The sequence below is a fragment of the Saccostrea echinata genome, unplaced genomic scaffold, assembly GCF_033153115.1.
Source record: "Saccostrea echinata isolate AGI-Se365-2 ecotype Australia unplaced genomic scaffold, CSIRO_AGI_Sech_v1 ptg000057l, whole genome shotgun sequence".
Taxonomy (NCBI): domain Eukaryota; kingdom Metazoa; phylum Mollusca; class Bivalvia; order Ostreida; family Ostreidae; genus Saccostrea; species Saccostrea echinata.
Window position 1 is genome coordinate 6,701,676 of NW_026889806.1, and position 17,744 is coordinate 6,719,419.

General features: G+C 34.9%; 2 protein-coding genes across 2 annotated transcripts; one reads left to right on the forward strand and one right to left on the reverse strand.

The window, feature by feature from the left end:
* Positions 1 to 475: 475 nt before the first annotated feature.
* Positions 476 to 10,727, reverse strand: LOC133174214 (chitin deacetylase 1-like). The gene is made up of 6 exons (XM_061309284.1): positions 10,273 to 10,727; positions 9,857 to 9,955; positions 9,362 to 9,511; positions 8,590 to 8,704; positions 1,143 to 1,269; positions 476 to 670 (listed from the first exon to the last, which is right to left on the reverse strand). The coding sequence occupies exons 1-6, from the start codon at positions 10,661 to 10,663 to the stop codon at positions 575 to 577; spliced, it is 978 nt and encodes a 325-aa protein (XP_061165268.1). The 5' UTR covers positions 10,664 to 10,727; the 3' UTR covers positions 476 to 574.
* A 2,734-nt stretch (positions 10,728 to 13,461) lies between these two features.
* Positions 13,462 to 15,239, forward strand: LOC133174095 (uncharacterized). The gene is made up of 4 exons (XM_061309137.1): positions 13,462 to 13,534; positions 13,685 to 13,921; positions 14,383 to 14,565; positions 14,997 to 15,239. The coding sequence occupies exons 1-4, from the start codon at positions 13,462 to 13,464 to the stop codon at positions 15,224 to 15,226; spliced, it is 723 nt and encodes a 240-aa protein (XP_061165121.1). The 3' UTR covers positions 15,227 to 15,239.
* Positions 15,240 to 17,744: the final 2,505 nt, after the last annotated feature.

Consider the following 17,744-nt stretch of genomic DNA (forward strand, 5'->3'; position numbering starts at 1 on the left):
TATAGCTGAATTAAAAAAAAAAAAATAATAGGACATAGCTTAACACCTTACATGTAATGTAATGCAATGCTTCTTTTTGACACCCTGCAACCTGGGCATATGTTAGCACGTGTGAAGAAAGCAGTCTAATTCGACACACGTACGATCCCTTGCACTGTGAATTCCGACCCTTGTTTTAAATTTCCATTTTGCTTTTACATATGTTTTTAACACTCTGCAATCCGACACCCTGCCTATTCCGACACTATAAATGTCTCCCAGTGCGTGATGGATTAGACAAATTTTATGTACTCTATATCGGTGTAATGTTCAGTGAACTTGGTTTCTAATATGAACCATATTCACACTTTTACCCCAAAAGACTAGGGTACAGGATTTCAGTTCATGGGAACCGTTCTGATATATTGTTAATACCAACACACAACACCATCCTCATAAATAAGACACCCAAATGTTAAAACTTTTTATAAAAACTGAAAAACGATACAAACTAACTGTTTGAATACTACCGGTATAAAACTGCGAGAGAGTCCCGCACTTAAAGTTCTACACATGTAAAATGAATTGATGTTTTTTAACACTGGAATGGAGCGAAGTTGTTAAGATCCGAGTTTTTGGTTGGGGTCTGGACCCACTGTAACATCTGGTCAGCCGTAACGACCCACACATCCTGAAAAACAACCAATCAAGTTAACAGAAACAGTCCACACATATTTAAAATCAACCAATCAATTTAATGGTAACAACCCACTCATCTTAAAAATTAATTATAATCAAATAAACGGTAACAACACACACATTTCGATACTTAACCAATCAAGTTAAAGGTAACAACCCACACATCTTGATACTAACCAATCAAGTTAACAGAAACAACCCACACATCTTAAAAATCAACCCAATCAAGTAAACTGTAACAACTCGCACATCTTGAAAATCCACCTTTCTCCCTTCTGTAAATTCGTGTTTTGTGTGAGAACGTATCTAGGTACATGCATAAAATACATTCATGAACAACTTTTTTGGTGCCTTCGTTGTTTAAGGTTTAAAACGTGTAAATATGTTTTAACTTTGTGTGTTGTCTGACAACCCTTATGAAATAATTTTTATTTGTTTAGATATCTGAGTAATAAGAAACGTACGTCAAAAGCTGCTCTGACGTAATCCACAAACTCTATAGTGCCCTCCAGTTTGTAGTCGGTCTTCATCCACAGAGGGTCCAACACAATCACATAGGGTTCCTTGTTACCTTCATAGTGGGAGGCAAAACTATAACAAAAAACGTTACAGCTCAAAATAACAACATCGTAAATTGTATAATATACCGGTAAACAGTCTTGTATTTATGGCTAAGATAGGTGACTAGTTAATTTTGCTGAATTTAAGCAGACAGTGCTTCCGGGGGGGGGGGGGGGGGTCTGAATTCAACATATGGTGAAACTCGAGTGCACTTTAAGTCTGCAGTGATATCACTAGTATAATCTCAGAAATTAAATGCTTCAAGCATCGCGTTCGCTACACGATGTAGAGAAGATTTCGGATAGAAATCAAAAGTGATTTAAGCATTGTGTCCGCTGCGTGTTGTAGAGTATAGATATCGGATCGAAATCCGTTGGCTATCAAAGATTGAGTTCTGGAGATTTTCAAAAAAAAAAACAAAAACCTGTGAATTCTTGTTATCTTTTTAACTCATCTGAGCCCCGAAGGCTCAAGTGAGCTTTTCTGAAGAAAATTCGTCCGTAGTCACTGATATCGTTGTCGTAAACTTTTTTTTTTACATTTTCATATTCTTCTCCAGGACTACTGAGTCAGTTTCAACCAAACTTGGCACAGAGTACTCTTGGGCAAAGGGGATTCAAATTTATTCAAATGAAGGGTGAAACCCTCTTCCGAGAGGAGATAATTAGGAAACAAATTGGTGAGGTCTTTTAAAAATCCTTTTTTCAAGAACTACTGGACCAGAAAAGATGACACTTATTAGAGCTTCTTATTAAAGTGTAGAGTCAAATTTGTTCAAATCGTGTCCCCCAGGGGTAAGATGGGGGGGGGCACAATGGGAATCAAAGTTTTACTTGAGAATGCAAAGAAAAAATCTTCTACTTAAAAACAACAAATCCATGATTAGCCATAATAATACAGAAGCGTAGATTCAAGTTTGTTAAAATAATGACACTGGAGGTTTGGCGAGGCCACAACAGAGGATCAAATATTATATCCAATTTTTGAAGAAATATTTCCACAGTAAATTCAATTGATGTGTATTAAAAATTTTAAAATATCATGTTTTATTTTAAACTTATTTAGACTTTAAAAATGCGAAAATCGGATCACGGAGCAGGTCAAAGTTTCGTAACTTACAATCAAGGCACTAAATAATGTCTGAAGTCATATCTTCTGTAAATGACATAAAATCGAAAAAATTCTACACGTTCAAAATAAGAATTGTTTCTTCTCTTCTGATTCCAAATTATGATTTAATATTTTGTTTTGTTGAAAAGAAATCAGTTTCAGAAGATAGGTAGTCCTCATTGAAAAAGCCAAAAAAGATGACGTAGTAGAACGTCACGGAGCAGCAGTTAACCATACAATTTTGTTTTGTGCACCAAAAAACTCCATAAAAAACTTGGAAAATGCCAGAGGAAGTAGGAAATAGTCAAAATCGAGCCATGCATGTGTGTGTGTGTACATGGTACAAGCGGTATTTGAATGATAGTATGAGGCGCCGTTTTGGTATTTATTGTTATCATTCAAACTGAATAGGTGATATCAACTATTCGAATAGGTGATATCACTTATCCGAATAGGTGATATCACCTATTGGAAATGAATAGGTGATATCACCTATTCGAATAGGTGATATCACCTATTAATTCGTGCTGAATAGGTGATATCACCTATTCAATTAAATAGGTGATATCGCCAATTTGAATGGGTGATATCACCTATTTGCATTTCTTACAACAATAAATAATGAATGCTCCCTTCCTCAAGACTATCTACATTTCCATTAGAACCAAGCAAATTCGGGCTGCCCCGTTTTTCCCTGTAATTGAGACATTTAAATACCTTATGTTATCGACCCCTGTAATGTAATATAAATTTTATAAATTATACCAAGCTGTATGGAACGCCATAGCTGCCTGAAGGTCATTTTCATATTATATGAGGTGGAATAACCTTTATGTGAAGTAGTGAAGTCATTATATATAGTGGTAAAATCATTATATTCAATGAAAACTTTATTATATGCAGTGGTTTTATCATTATATACAGTGATAAAATCATTATATTCATTGATAACTTTATTATATGCAGTGGTTTTATCATTATATTCAGTGGCAATGTCATTATATGTAGTGGTTAAATAATGTAATGAATTGATAATATCGATACATTATGTTGTAAAATCATTATATGCAGTGGTTTTTCCATTTTATACATTACTGATATCTTTCTGTGATGTGATGAATTCAATATATACAGTACGAACATAATTTGTGTGATAAAGCAATCATTACATTGTATGAAACCCGCTGCATGTGGAGTGCCAAGTTAATTTCATTCAGTGCGACATCTTTACATGAAGTGAAAAATCTATTATGTGCAGTACTAAGATCATTATATTATATAGTAAAATTATTATATATATTCCTTAAATCATGCTTTGCAGTAGTAACATCTTTATATGAGGTGGTTAATTAATTATATGATGTTGTTAATTTGTTATATGATGTGCTCAAATCTTTATATGCATTAGACGTTTCATGTTATGCAGTGGTAACTTCTTTATCATCATCTAAACTGGTCCTTTTATTTAAAAAAAATGCGCGGAGTTCCAGTTTAAAGAGTGTTTGAAAATAGGAAACCCGGGCCGTGGCAAATAAAAGCCGGGACTATTCGAGATTTTTCTAATTTCTGATTCTATTATACAGCATCCTGATTTTATCAACTGTGCTGAAAGTTTAAGACTCATTTTTATAGGTTAATGTGTATTCGCTGTAAAAATTGCATTTAATTTTAAAATACTTAGTAATTTAGATTTTCTTGGCGATTGTTGATTACCAAGTTCAGTGGTGGATCCAGGAATCTTGAAAAGGGGGGCCCGACAAGTTTTTGGTCGGGGTAGGTAGGTAGCCCACAGCCAAACCAAAAAACAATTGATTTATTAAATCTTATGTATATTTTGGACACAAGGGGGGGGGGGGGGAGGGGCCCATAGGCCCTTCTGAATCCGCCCGTGAGGTTGGTAAATCGGGTAGGCAATCAAGTAGACATTTTACGTGTTTTGTTTGTTGTTTTTTGTTTGTTTGTTTGTTTTGTTTTTTTTGCCATATTTGACAGAAAGCTAATAAACTTTTAAATTATTCTGATGTTAAAAATTATTCATTCTTTGAAAGGCATTTTTTGAGTGAAATGACACGTTTAAGAAAAACTGGTTCACATAGGCGTCGGAACCGGGGGGGGGCTATTTCCCCCCCCCCTTTTTTTTTTTACAAAGGTAGACGTAATGTAGGCATTGAAAATTCGGGCGTAGGTCTAGCCCCCCCCCCCCCCCTCACCACTTTCTACAGGCACGATTCATTGTAGTGAAAGAAGGGTAATTGGTAGTGTTTAAAAGAATTTGGTACTGAGAGATGTTCGACCAACCCCCCACACCCCCCCCCCCACCCCACCCACACCCCCGAAATAGGATTTTCGGGTTTGGAGAAAGAACAATTTTCCTTTTTTTTTTTTTTTGCTTGTCAAGTTTTTTTTTCAGGTTTGATTTTTTTTCTATTTCAATTAGCCACCCACTATCAATTTCCTTCCGATGCCAATGGTTCATTAAAATCGGATTTGATCTCCCGGAAGTTAAACATAAAAAATCCGAAATACTTATTCATTATCTACATGCCATTTGATAAAATATAAATTAATTAAAGAATTATCACATATACATGTAATTATAGGACTATTAATGCAAAGCCTTGTGTCAAACTTTAATCACGCGTAAGTTGCTTGGTTTAAGGATATCCGATCCTCAGCCTTGAAGGATAACTTTTAATTTTATCATTTTATTCAAAAAGGCTAAAATGATTTTAATTTGGTTGTTTGTTTGCTGTTTAACGTCCCTCTCGAGAATTTTTCACTCATATGGAGACGCCACAATTTGCCAGTGGAGAGCTGCAAATTTTGTCCTATACTCGACACTTACGGCCATTGAGCAGTGAGGGATTTTTTTCGTGCCAACACCTACTGTGGAACGGGACCTCGGTTTATGGCTTTATGCGGTCTCTTACGAAGGACCGGTCTCAACGTCCCACTGTCGGATTCGAACCCGTGACGTAAGGATTGACTCGATCCTTATTCCGCGTCTCTTAGAGCAGACACTCTAATCACCGTGCCACGTTGGCGACGGCAAAGATGAAACTTGAAAATGAAATGTTTTCATGCAGCAATTTTTATTTTAAGCATTTCAATGTGATTTAAGGTTTTCTGAAGTCTTAGAAACAGTCTTATAAATAGTTGATATTAGTAATTTAACACCCCCCCCCCCCCCCCGAAAAAATTATTAAACAAATTACATATTTAACGTAATCCAGTTTCCTTCCATCTACTAACAAATAGATACAAGTGCACATTTGCATATTATGAAATTAGAAATGATTTATGGTGTTTTGCACCAGGTTCTTCCCGAATGATCGGATCTGGTTTAATAATCCTTTTTTTTTAATGAAAATGTGTATTTTGCATAAAAATAGCATTTTCAAATAAAGAAATAACTATCAAAAAGAAAAAGTTTTTTTTAGTTAAAATACAGTGTTTAACATCGGAATAATTTTTAAGTTTATTAGATTTTTATCAAATATGTCAACAACAAAAAAACACACACATAAAATATCGCCAACCCAGTCTACACATTTTACCAACATGGAAATCAACAATCGCCAAAAAAAAAAAATCTAAAATACTAAGTACTTATAGCACAATGGATAAAATATTAAATCAGAAAATTGAAACTGCCTACCAATTTTACTTGAAACCAAAAATCGTAAAGAAAATCTAAAATACCAAGTATTTAAATACAATTTTTACAGCGAAAACACATTAGCCTAAAAAAAGAGTCTGAAAATTTTAAATCAGAAATTTGAAAAATCTCGAATAGTCCCGGCTTTTAATTTGCCACGGCCCGGGTTTCCTATTTTCAAACACTCTTTAAACTGGAACTCCGCGCATTTTTTAAAAATGTTTTTGCAAGAGGACCAGTTTAGATGATGATAAAGAAGTTACCACTGCATAACATGAAACGACTAATGCATAAAAAGAATTGACCACATCATATAACAAATTAACAACATCATATAATTAATTAACCACCTCATATAAAGATGTTACCACTGCAAAGCATGATTTTAGGAATATATATAATAATTTTACAATATAATATAATGATCTTAGTACTGCACATAATAGATTTTTCACTTCATGTAAAGATGTCGCACTGAATGAAATTAACTTGGCACTCCACATGCAGCGGGTTTCATACAATGTAATGATTGCTTTATCACACAAATTATGTTTGTACTGTATATATTCAATTCATCACATCACAGAAAGATATCAGTAATGTATATAATGGAAAAACCACTGCATATAAGGATTTTACAGCATAATGTAACGGTACTATCACTTCATTACATTATTTAACCACTACATATAATGACATTGCCACTGAATATAATGATAAAACCACTGCATATAATAAAGTTATCAATGAATATAATGATTTTATCACTGTATATAATGATTTTATCACTGTATATAAAGATAAAACCACTGCATATAATAAAGTTTTCATTGAATATAATGATTTTACCACTATATATAATGACTTCACCACTTCACATAAAGGTTATACACCTCATATAAAATGAAAATGACCTTCAGGCAGCTATGGCGTTCCATAAAGCTGGGGTACAATAGAGTGACATACCTCTCTCTTTATTATGTAAAGTGGGGCATTTTCCGTATAGAACAGTAAATACTAGTACTTATTATGCGTTTTTCACGATTTTTCCTATAGTATACATGATAGATAAGTGTAATGAATATAATTTGTGAGCAAAACAAACTACAAATTCTACTGGGGTGCTTAAAACTAAATGCGAAGCTGTAATCTATTGTCTCCAAGAACGGTAAGTTATAAAACGAAAGTGAAAGTAAATGAGAATTAAAGGCTATAGTCTTGGGAGCAGTTGTTATTTCATAAATAATTTGAATAGGTGATATCATCTATTCGAATAAGTGATATCACCTATTCAAAATGATTAAGTGATATCACCTATTTGAATAAGTGATATCACCTATTTCAAATGGTGATATCACCTATTTAATTTGAATAGGTGATATCACCTATTCGAATAAGTGATATCACCTATTCAAAAGGAATAAGTGATATCACCTATTTGAATGGGTGATATCACCTATACGAATAAGTGATATTATCTATTTGAATAGGTGATATCACCAATTCAAATCAAATAGGTGATATACTCGTCATCGCGAATATTTCTCGCAGCGAACCGGTCCTTAAATTCTCTCTTTCTATTAACAACAGATCCAAAAGAAGGCTTGATCGCGAAAATTAATCGTCGCGAACTAGTTTACCCCCGGTAAATCGCGAAATAAAGTCGTCGCGAATAAAAGTTGGTTTACAGTAACCTATATAAATAGGTGATATCACTTATTCGAATAGGTGATATCACCTATTCAAAAGCTGAATAGGTGATATCACTTATTCGAATAAGTGATATCACCACTGAATAGGTGATATCACCTATTCGAATAGGTGATATTACTTTTTGGCAGTAAATACCAAAACGGCGCCTCATATATGATAGACTACTCTGCTTAGACGATGGTGATATCGATCTCTGAGAAAACGGATTATCTGTAAAAAATCTTCTCAAAAACATTGAAAAGTTTTTAACGTCATGCTAAGAGTTTGGCGCTTCACAGATGCTGATCTCATGAAAGCACACAAAAATATATAACATTGACAAACAAAATAATGCTACTAGGACAATTGTTAGCAAAATAGATTTCAAGTGATAGAGAAACGTTTTAATGAGTGCACTGGTATTGGGCAATACTGTGTGAGAACCTCATGTCGGTATGTTTGTGCCGTTGCAGTGTTGTTGAGTTTGCTCAATGGTTACAAAACGTGTTGATTTTAAAATTAAATATCATGAATTCTATTTAATCACATGGAATGAAACTTCATACTTAAACAAAATAAATATTTTTACATATGATAATGTGCTCATTTTAAATTTCTTGAAGACAGTATAACGAAAATTGGCATAGTCCACGAACTTTCCGAACAACCCTCGTATCTCAGTGATTGGATGAATTACTTAGTATACTGGTATCTCATTGTTTAATTTCCTGTATCTCAATTGTATTATACATGTACATGTATCTCAACGTTTGAGTACCTGTATCTCAATTGTATTGTACTTATGTCTCACTTGTATTATACGTCTAATCTCAATTGTATTGTGCTTGTATCTCAGTTGTATTGTATTTATAACTCAATGTTTGTCTTACTTATTGTATAAAAGATCAAACACGTCCTTCTGGGTATCGACCCCGGCACACCCAGCTGGGGAGGGACATTTGTTCCCCTTCCACGTCAGATCGGCAACGAGCACCTGCCATTTACCTGTAAAAGTTTTGTAACATCGTACAAACAGATATTCACTAAGGAGGTCTGTGCAATTACGTCTTTAGGAGGAGAGGGTACTGTAATTATTATAAAAATGGAAATTTTGATAATGTGGAAGACATTATTTTGGTAGTCAATCATCTAGATAGAACGTTCTAAATACATAACTGCCTCGTGTGATAAATATTGACGTAGCCTATTATTTTAATGTGCCTCATGTTGTAAATATTGACGTAACCTGGGATTTTAATGTGCCTCATGTTGTAAATATTGACGTAACCTGGGATTTTAATGTGCCTCATGTTGTAAATATTGACGTAACCTGGGATTTTAATGTGCCTCATGTTGTAAATATTGACGTAACTTGGGATTTTAATGTGCCACACGTGGTAAATATTGACGTGAACTGGAATTTTCATGCGCCACATTTGGTAAATATTGCTTGAGGTTTTTACGTGCCACATGTGACTGATATTGACCTTTACCTAGGATTTTAATGTGCCACATGTGGTAAATATTGACGAAACCTGTGATTGAAATGTGCTACATGTGGTAAATATTCACGAAACCAGTGATTTACATGTGCCGCATGTGACAGATATGGACTTTTACGTAGGATTTTAATGTGCCACATGTGGCAGATAATGACGTTACCTGGGTACTTTCTGGTGGCGGAGGTGCCGGTTGTACACAGGTTTTCGGTAGGTGGGTAGTCGTATGTGAACGGCCATTTGTAATTCAACTGCTGGTCGTACTGATTTGTAACACATCCGGCGTCATAAAGCAAGCCATTGTTACCGATAGCTGAAATTTAACATCCAAAACAATGTACAAGAGGTTTCACTTCAGGAGGAAGATTGTAATAGAAAATATAGAGTATCCAGTCATATATTATATACCAGTACTTTAGAGGTTTCTATGAATTTGACTTTTTGGTATAATTTTACTGTAAAAGTAGATAAAGACTCCCTTGAGTTAAGTTTGTTAACAGTAGCTTGAGAGTGGGAAGGTTGTTTACCGTAGCTTGTTGTTGTAAAGTCTGCAGTTTTGGAACAGTAAGGAGACTTGGGAGTAAGTTTGGGTGGTAAAATTTGTTTACAGTAGATTGGGAGTTCATTTAAATTAAAAAAAAAAAACAGTATTTCTTACCGGTGAATTCTGTATCACCGGAAGTCGCTAGTTGAGGCAGTCTGACACCCTTAACTTTGGTATCGTCGATTCCTGCTGTCTTCAGGTCCTGTTTTACAGCTGAAATATAAAATATGTTCAAAATTTCCTTGTTGACAGTAATATTTTTGCTCTGCACTATAACCAACTTTCTTTGGTTGGACATTGTGATGCTGATGGTATTTTTTTAAAATCCTGGAATTAGCCAATTACTGCAACAAAAAGGGAGGGGAACCACATCTTTAAGGAAATTTACCAAAGCAAAGACTACACTCGGGAAGAAGTGTCTGTCTGCCCCCCCCCCCTTTCAGTGAGAACATTTCAGTGAACAATCATTGACACTGTACCAGTGGGACGTCGTGACAGTGGTGGGGACTGTGTCTGGAGAAATCTCTTACTTTTCATCATGTTGACCATGTCTCCCTCCGTGGTAGGAATTGTTCCATCTATAGAATTGATTCCAATCTCAAACCCTCCGTCGGCATACCGCTTGACCAGTCCCAGGTTCGAGCCTTGATCTTGTACAAAGAATGTTCCCCTTATCTCACATCCATTAGGATTGTTAACCACAAAGATCTGGTTATATAATGGTTCATATTCTTCATTTAAGATATAGTCCATTGTCAGAACGACTAACTGGGGGACGTCCGACATATTCAGACCCCCGGGAACAGCACTGTCCAAAAAACAGCGACAGTTGGGTAGCTGACAGTTGCTGGCGGGGTCACACCCTCCCTGGGCTGTGACCCTAAGGACCAGAGTTGCTAAAGCAGCCAGGAGCAGAGACATGATCAAGCACCTGTCTGTAGTTATGGACCCGGTAGTGCAATATTCTCTGGGTTTATGTGTACTGAACTTTCTTATCTAAGTGTTCTGAAATCGGGGGATTTATGGGGAATATACAAACGGAGTAGTAGGGACAAGAGGGGGACCTAAAGGGATCGGACTTATGGGTTAACTCATTATCGAAGGCGTTTCACATTGGTCGGCTCCAAAAACAGTTGGCAATTTGTGAATAATTATAAACTAAGGGTGCGTTTTCTTTGATAGAATAAATGTTTTTCCCGATTCCCTTGTAGTGGCCTCCAAGTTATAGCAGTGCAGACGACATGGCGACCTGTGGCAGAAGATAAGGTGACGGTGCCTCCAGGAAGAATTGGTCGAGTTAGAACTATAGTGCTGATAAAGCAGTAACTGGCTGTCCCTTCCAGAACAATATTATACACAATCATATTGACTGGATTCGGAGGTTTCACGCGTTTTGCCGAACCCGCGAGAACCAGTTGTTTGAACCTGAAACCGTTAGGCCCAAAGCAACACCTTGATTCGAAGGTTGAGTAAAACGCAATCTGTCCGAAAGCCCAGTACAAACATGTTTTGTTATACGTGTACCTTTATCGCCGAGAATGCAAATGATGTATAATTTGTTGACCCGTATCAAAAGGTCCCACCTCAGCTGAAAATTTACTAATGCAAATTAAGTACTACTACCTCACCAATCGGCCCATCATATATTTTTTTGACCGCTCAAGAAAAACGTTGGACATGTTTGATTTTATGCATAGATTTATACAGAAAACAGCTTCTAGATAAAAATTATATTTGATTGATATTTTCTTTAGAATATACTGAATATGACATTGGTTATTTAATGTAGCATTTTGAATGATATTGTCTCTGGGATGTATTATTCTCTTTAATATATTCCGTGGAATATTGCATTCTTTATAATATTAAGTTGTGGAATATTGCATTCAGTATAAAATGATCTATGGCCGGAATATTGCATTCTGTATGATATTATTTAATTTAAAAAATGAATTCTGAATGATATATTATGTAGAATGCATTTTGTTGTGTATAAAGTTGCATGCATGTTGTTTACAATATTATCCATGGAATATTGCAATCAGTTTGGTATGCATGGAATATTGCAATCAGTTTGGTAAGGTCTATGGATAACCGGTAATGCATACTGAAGTTTTATTATATTGTCTTTAAAGTTGTAAAATGGAATATCGCATTCTGTGTGATATTATCCAAAGAAATTGTATTCTGTTTGACGTTGTCTCTGGAATATTGCATTTTTATATATTATCTTTTGAAAAATTGCGTTTGTATGATATTGTCTACGGAATATTGCACTCTGTATGATATTATTTATCGAGTATCGCATTTCTGCACGCTATTATGAATGAAATTAACTGTGGAATATTACATTCTATGTGAAAATTATCTATGGATTATTAAAGTTGAATTTGAAATGATAATGCCTATGGAATTTCATTGTATATCTGTGATATTATAAAACGAATATTACATTCTCTTTTAATATTGTCTATTGAATATTGCACTTTTTTATTGAAAAAATTTTTGTGTATATTATCTATGGAATTTTGCCTAACGGATAATATCAAATATATGAATTATTGTATTTTGTATGATATTTATAACGGTATATCAAATTCCGATTGAAATTGACTCTTGAATATCATTTGTTTGATATTTCTTGGATTATTGCATATTATTTCTTATGGCATGTTGCATTCTGATTGATGTTGTCTATGGAATATTGTAATTGAAATAATTTTGGTGTGATATGTTCTATGGATTGTTGCATTCTAAATTATATTGTCTACCAAATATTGCATACTGAATTAAATTGTCGATGGAAAAGTGCATGCTGGGTGATGTTTTATGGAATATATACATTCTGTATGATTTTATTTAAGGAATATTGTATTTTGTTGTTTATGATACTCGATCTATTTGATATTTTCATAAGAAGAGAAAGTGAATGTAGTTTAAATTTATCAGCTACGAACCCTCATTCAAGTAAAATGTATTTTTTCTTTCAAAAAATTATTTAGTTTATATGTATTTGGAACTAGGGGATAGGTTCTCTGGTAATGTTTGTGAGAAATGTAATTCAATGTATGATTTTATAGCATCTAATTCTTTTAATTAGTCATATTTTTATCAAGCTTATGGCCAAAAATGGCGAAAGCAGTTCAATTATTGGTAGTTTTAAATTTTGGCCTGTCGGTAGGGTTAGTTTCCAGGCAAACTACCTCAACAAAATACATTATTCTGTATACAAATTCTTATTCTTCTTACTGTGAAAGAAAACTTTGATAACTGGTCATTTGAGAACAGCTCGGCAAAACTTATCGACGGGTGCTTTATATGTTGCAGTGATTTGTCAGTGACAGTGATGTAGTTTTTATTTACCGTCTCCAGGCAAATAATCCCCTATGTATTCATCCGCAGCAATCATCAGGCCAGACTACAAGGTGTACATAGGTTATGAATTACTGTAAAGATAAATCTGTTTGTCGCATTTAGACAGAAATGGAGTCAGAAGAATGTAGCTGCTTTAATAGTTTGACAAATCATTGACTTATGATTGGTTAATAAACCTACAGCACAGGAGGTTCTTAAACATCGATATAAAAAAGCCCCAAACCCTTTCTTAAATGAGAATGGAGCATCTCGCTCTAACAATCTTAATGTCTTAAAAATACATGTATCTAGAATTAATGAGCTGCATCATTGTTTTTTGTGAAGTGTCTAGTTAGTCATTCAGAATGAGAAACATTTCTTCTTTACAGGCAGAACTTTTGGTTCTGTTTTCTGTTCTGCCATTGCCTTTTGTTGCTGGTAAGTACATATAACGTTTTCTTACTCGACTGGATAGTAAGTTCAAATGTTTTCATGATCATGGGTATAGTTTTGAGGAATCGTCTACATATTATAGGTATATAGTGTGGCTTTTGAAACTGCAATCGTTGTCATAAATATGTGTTTCAGAATATTTAGAAACTACTTTTTCCAAAGTGACATCCCTAAGTAATAAGAAAGCGATCTCTAACTTGCTCTGGCAAAAGTCCGGAAGTAAGATGGCGTGTCTGGCGGCTTGTGCTACTGACAGCAGGTGTGTGTCCTGTTTCCTGGATGGTCAATCCTATTGCAGTGGACATCACGTGATTTATACACCTTCCAGCACCGTGCAAAACTCACCAGGCCTCTCGTACTACGAAATACAAGGTACAAAAAATTAACTTACATAACTTACAAAAAATTGTATAAATCATTATTTTCCCAAGCAATTTCCTTATTTCTTTCAAAATATTTGTTCTCCTTAATTTGTATTTGAAATTTTATGTTTAAGGTTCATCGATACTCTGATAAGAGAGATAACTCTTAATGACATAAATGTCTATTATTCCTTTATAATCTTGTCAAATTGGAATGTCTATTTTGTCCAATTTTGCCCCGCAAGCTATGCTATAATTGTTTGTATTTTACTTAAAAAATACATTTCTTTTGGGAAATCATAAGAGTTAAAGAAACATTTCGAGTGAGTAGAAGGTTTATGAACCTGAAAAGAATTGCAAAGTTCAAGGAACGTATATAATCTTGTTTCAAATTAAGTGTACACATGATTGTAAATCATTATCTAGTATATGTCAAAGTATCTTTCTAATTTACTTGAGATTTTTCCGCAGATCCCGCCAGTAAGTTAGGCTGTGTAGCAGTACCAGGTGACACCGGATATTGCGTCAGACTAAACCTTACAAAGTTGTCTTGGCCCGACCAGGTCCTGGCTTGTCAGACAGAGAACATGAGGCTAGCATCACTGTCCTCCGACCTCAGGGTCACCTTTGTCCAGAATTACCTGTTGGGGATTGGTGAGTATAAATGTTGTACAAAGTGCTTGCTTTACTGACCACCGACGTGGTCAATGAATTTTATCCAGAAATTATAGTACCTCTTGGGAATGGGTAGCTATAAGTTTTGTACAAACTGCTCTATTCGCTGTCCTCCGACCTTAGGATCGCATTTGTCTAGAACTCCCTTTTCGGGACTGGTAGCTATGTGTTCTATTCGTGCTATATCTTGATCTTTTGCTATTTCTTATTATTATGCCTCCACTTTTGATTGATTTTATATAAAGTTCATCAGTTTTAAGTCTTCGATTTTAAGGTAAGAATTTTGAACATTTCCCTGGGGTGTGATTCATTAGCTCTTGTCTTTCACAAAAACTAACTTTTGTTTGTGAGTTGTCATTTCCTTGAATGACTTGGTCAACTCCTAAAATGCTTTGTTTTATTTCCTTCAGGACACTCACAGGCTGTGACAGTCGGGGCTTCTCTGACCTCCGGGACATGGTATTGGATGTCGGGGGACATTCTCTCGCCTATCTCCCCTCACTGGGGCCCCAGTGAACCCACATCAGGCCCAGGGGAGGAGTGTGTCATCATGGCGTTCGCTATTGGGTTTCGCTTTAACGATGGTCAGTGTACCACACTGAAATCCTTCCTCTGTGATATGTTCTATGTGGCAAATTAAGTCATATACAGTCAGTGATAAAGATAGAGATAAAGGGGAAGGGGGGTGGGGTCAAGAAACACTGCTCCATTCATCCCACTATTATACTTACAGTACAATGCACCTGTGATAGGTATATACCGTCCAGTTGCTGGAATACAGTTGTTTTATATGTGTTCATCGTTCTGTATTGTTCTGTGGAGTGAAACACGACGCACTTTGTAAAAGATTAAACATTACAAAAAAAACATAAAACAAAAACAAATATTGGGGTTATCATTGTAAAAAAATGAAGATTGTTAATGTTTTGTTCGTTTGTTTTCTGATAACTGGTCACTGAACTTGTCTCTCTCACGATTCGCAACCTTTCGAATTTATTGTCCAGTTTTACTACCGTAAATTGTAAATATTAATTAATCACCCCGAGTTAATTTCCGTAATTAGTTTCTAGGAGGAGGGTTGCATTGATTTGTTAATTGGATCAGTGTAGACCGGGGTAGATTTATGAGACAGGATCAATAGATCTTTATATTAGTTACTTATTTTCAGACTTGGGAAATCAAGGAGCCATGCATGTCCTGTTATTTTGATGATGATGGATTCTTGTGATCCTCAGTAAATATGAAAAGAGACACAAAACTACTTTTTTTCACTTCAAACATAACATTCCTCGAGCGTATCCATTTAAAAAAGAACAGAATATTCTAATTTAGAGCCAGCAGAGATAAAAATGAAATGATTATAACAATCGGGAAAAGATATGCCAGTGGATATAGGATAACATTATATAATTGCTGATCCTGTGACGGTACTATTTCAGGTTAATAATTACAACGCATTAAATATATGATTACTATAAAACATGTTATCTTTAAATAATTTAATTTTGTTTGTATTCTAGCCTCTGATTGGTTAATATCCAAAAAGGAACACAAATTATTTCTGTATAACCTGGTTTGGTATGGGGACACACCCCCTTGACAACCAGCTGAATCATCTGTATGCATACAATCCTCCATTTCCAGTCCTCGGGATTCATGGAAAATTCCAGATTTAATAAATATACCTTTAACTTCAAACAATAATTCGATCTTACCACATGTAAACAAGCTGCTAGGCCTATGTATCAGTTTTCACCTCCCCTTGCTTCCCATCACTTCCGTTACTTCCGTTACTACGGTTGTATTATTGAACGGCAAATTTGAACTAAAAAAAGCAACGAAATTTTACACCCATAGTTATTTAATGATTTTAAAATTAAATTATAAGGAATGACTCTAATTCTTGGCAAATTATTCGAGTATAACCTGGTTTGGGTCAGTTTACGCTGTTTTATAATCCGCTTCGCGGATTATAAAGCGTAAACTGACCCAAACCAGGTTATACTCGAATAATTTGGCCAAGAATTAGAGTCATTCCTAAATAAAGTTGCCCACAAAATTAAGAATTTCCATGTTTTCAGAATTGAGAAAGTTGAGTAACCCAAAAAGGTTTTGTTCATTGTCGAAAGCTGAAATATTTTGACAATTGTTTTTAATAAGTTGAAATATTTCTATTCTTTGGGTATCAGTATCATATCTTTCATTCACACATTTCATTTTTTTAAAAATTGGATTTTATCAGTATATAATGGGGTAAATTGTCAATATATTACACAAACTGAAGAGCATAAGTTATTATTGGTTGTTTGAAACATATATTCCACAATTTCCTACACAAATAAAATCAATTAGCTCTGGTTTAAGTGATGGATCGGAAGGATAACATTGGCTCTGCATGGTTAACTGTAGGCCTCAAAGTAACCTGACTTTTGTAATTTGTTAACTCTTTCTCAGGCTTGCAAACCCACCAATCTTTTGATATATATAGCAAAATGTGCACCATGTAGGCAGGAAATAAGTTCTATTGATATATATAGCAAAATGTGCACCATGTAGGCAGGAAATAAGTTCTATTGATATATATAGCAAAATGTGCACCATGTAGGCAGGAAATAAGTTCTATTGATATATATAGCAAAATGTGCACCATGTAGGCAGGAAATAAGTTCTATTGATATGTATAGCAAAATGTGCACCATGTAGGCAGGAAATAAGTTGTATTGATATATATAGCAAAATGTGCACCATGTAGGCAGGAGATAAGTTCTATTGATATACTTGTTTAAAAATAGTTTCCAATATAAACTTATACAATATTACTTTTTTAAAAAATCCCACATTTCCAATGATTTACTACGCGGTCCAAAAACCATCGAAGTTAGACCGTTGAGTGAGATATTAGAGTGCGATATTAGACCTGTCGATGAGATACTGGACCGAAATGACGTTTTTCATGTAACACTGTAGGCGGGATAAGCTACATGTATCTTACACGCACGCGTTAAATTGGTGTTCGACAGCTACGGATTGACCGAGTTCAATCCGCAGTGCGGTAAACAGGTAAACGAAATTGACGCAAACACGGAGGCTAATTCGAGATACATGTATGTCAAAATAAATAGTAAGAGAAATACTGAACAAAAATTTCATCGACTATG

Excerpts from the sequence above, each read along its gene's own strand:
- LOC133174095 (XM_061309137.1), top strand. The coding sequence starts at position 13,462 with ATGAGAAACATTTCTTCTTTACAGGCAGAACTTTTGGTTCTGTTTTCT. Across the intron at positions 13,535-13,684 it reads GCCATTGCCTTTTGTTGCTG|AATATTTAGAAACTACTTTT; the intron begins GTAAGTACATAT and ends TATGTGTTTCAG. Across the intron at positions 13,922-14,382 it reads CTCGTACTACGAAATACAAG|ATCCCGCCAGTAAGTTAGGC; the intron begins GTACAAAAAATT and ends ATTTTTCCGCAG.
- LOC133174214 (XM_061309284.1), bottom strand. The coding sequence starts at position 10,663 with ATGTCTCTGCTCCTGGCTGCTTTAGCAACTCTGGTCCTTAGGGTCACA. Across the intron at positions 8,705-9,361 it reads CGCCACCAGAAAGTACCCAG|GTAAATGGCAGGTGCTCGTT; the intron begins GTAACGTCATTA and ends AAACTTTTACAG. Across the intron at positions 1,270-8,589 it reads TTTGATCTTTTATACAATAA|TTTTGCCTCCCACTATGAAG; the intron begins GTAAGACAAACA and ends TTTTTGTTATAG.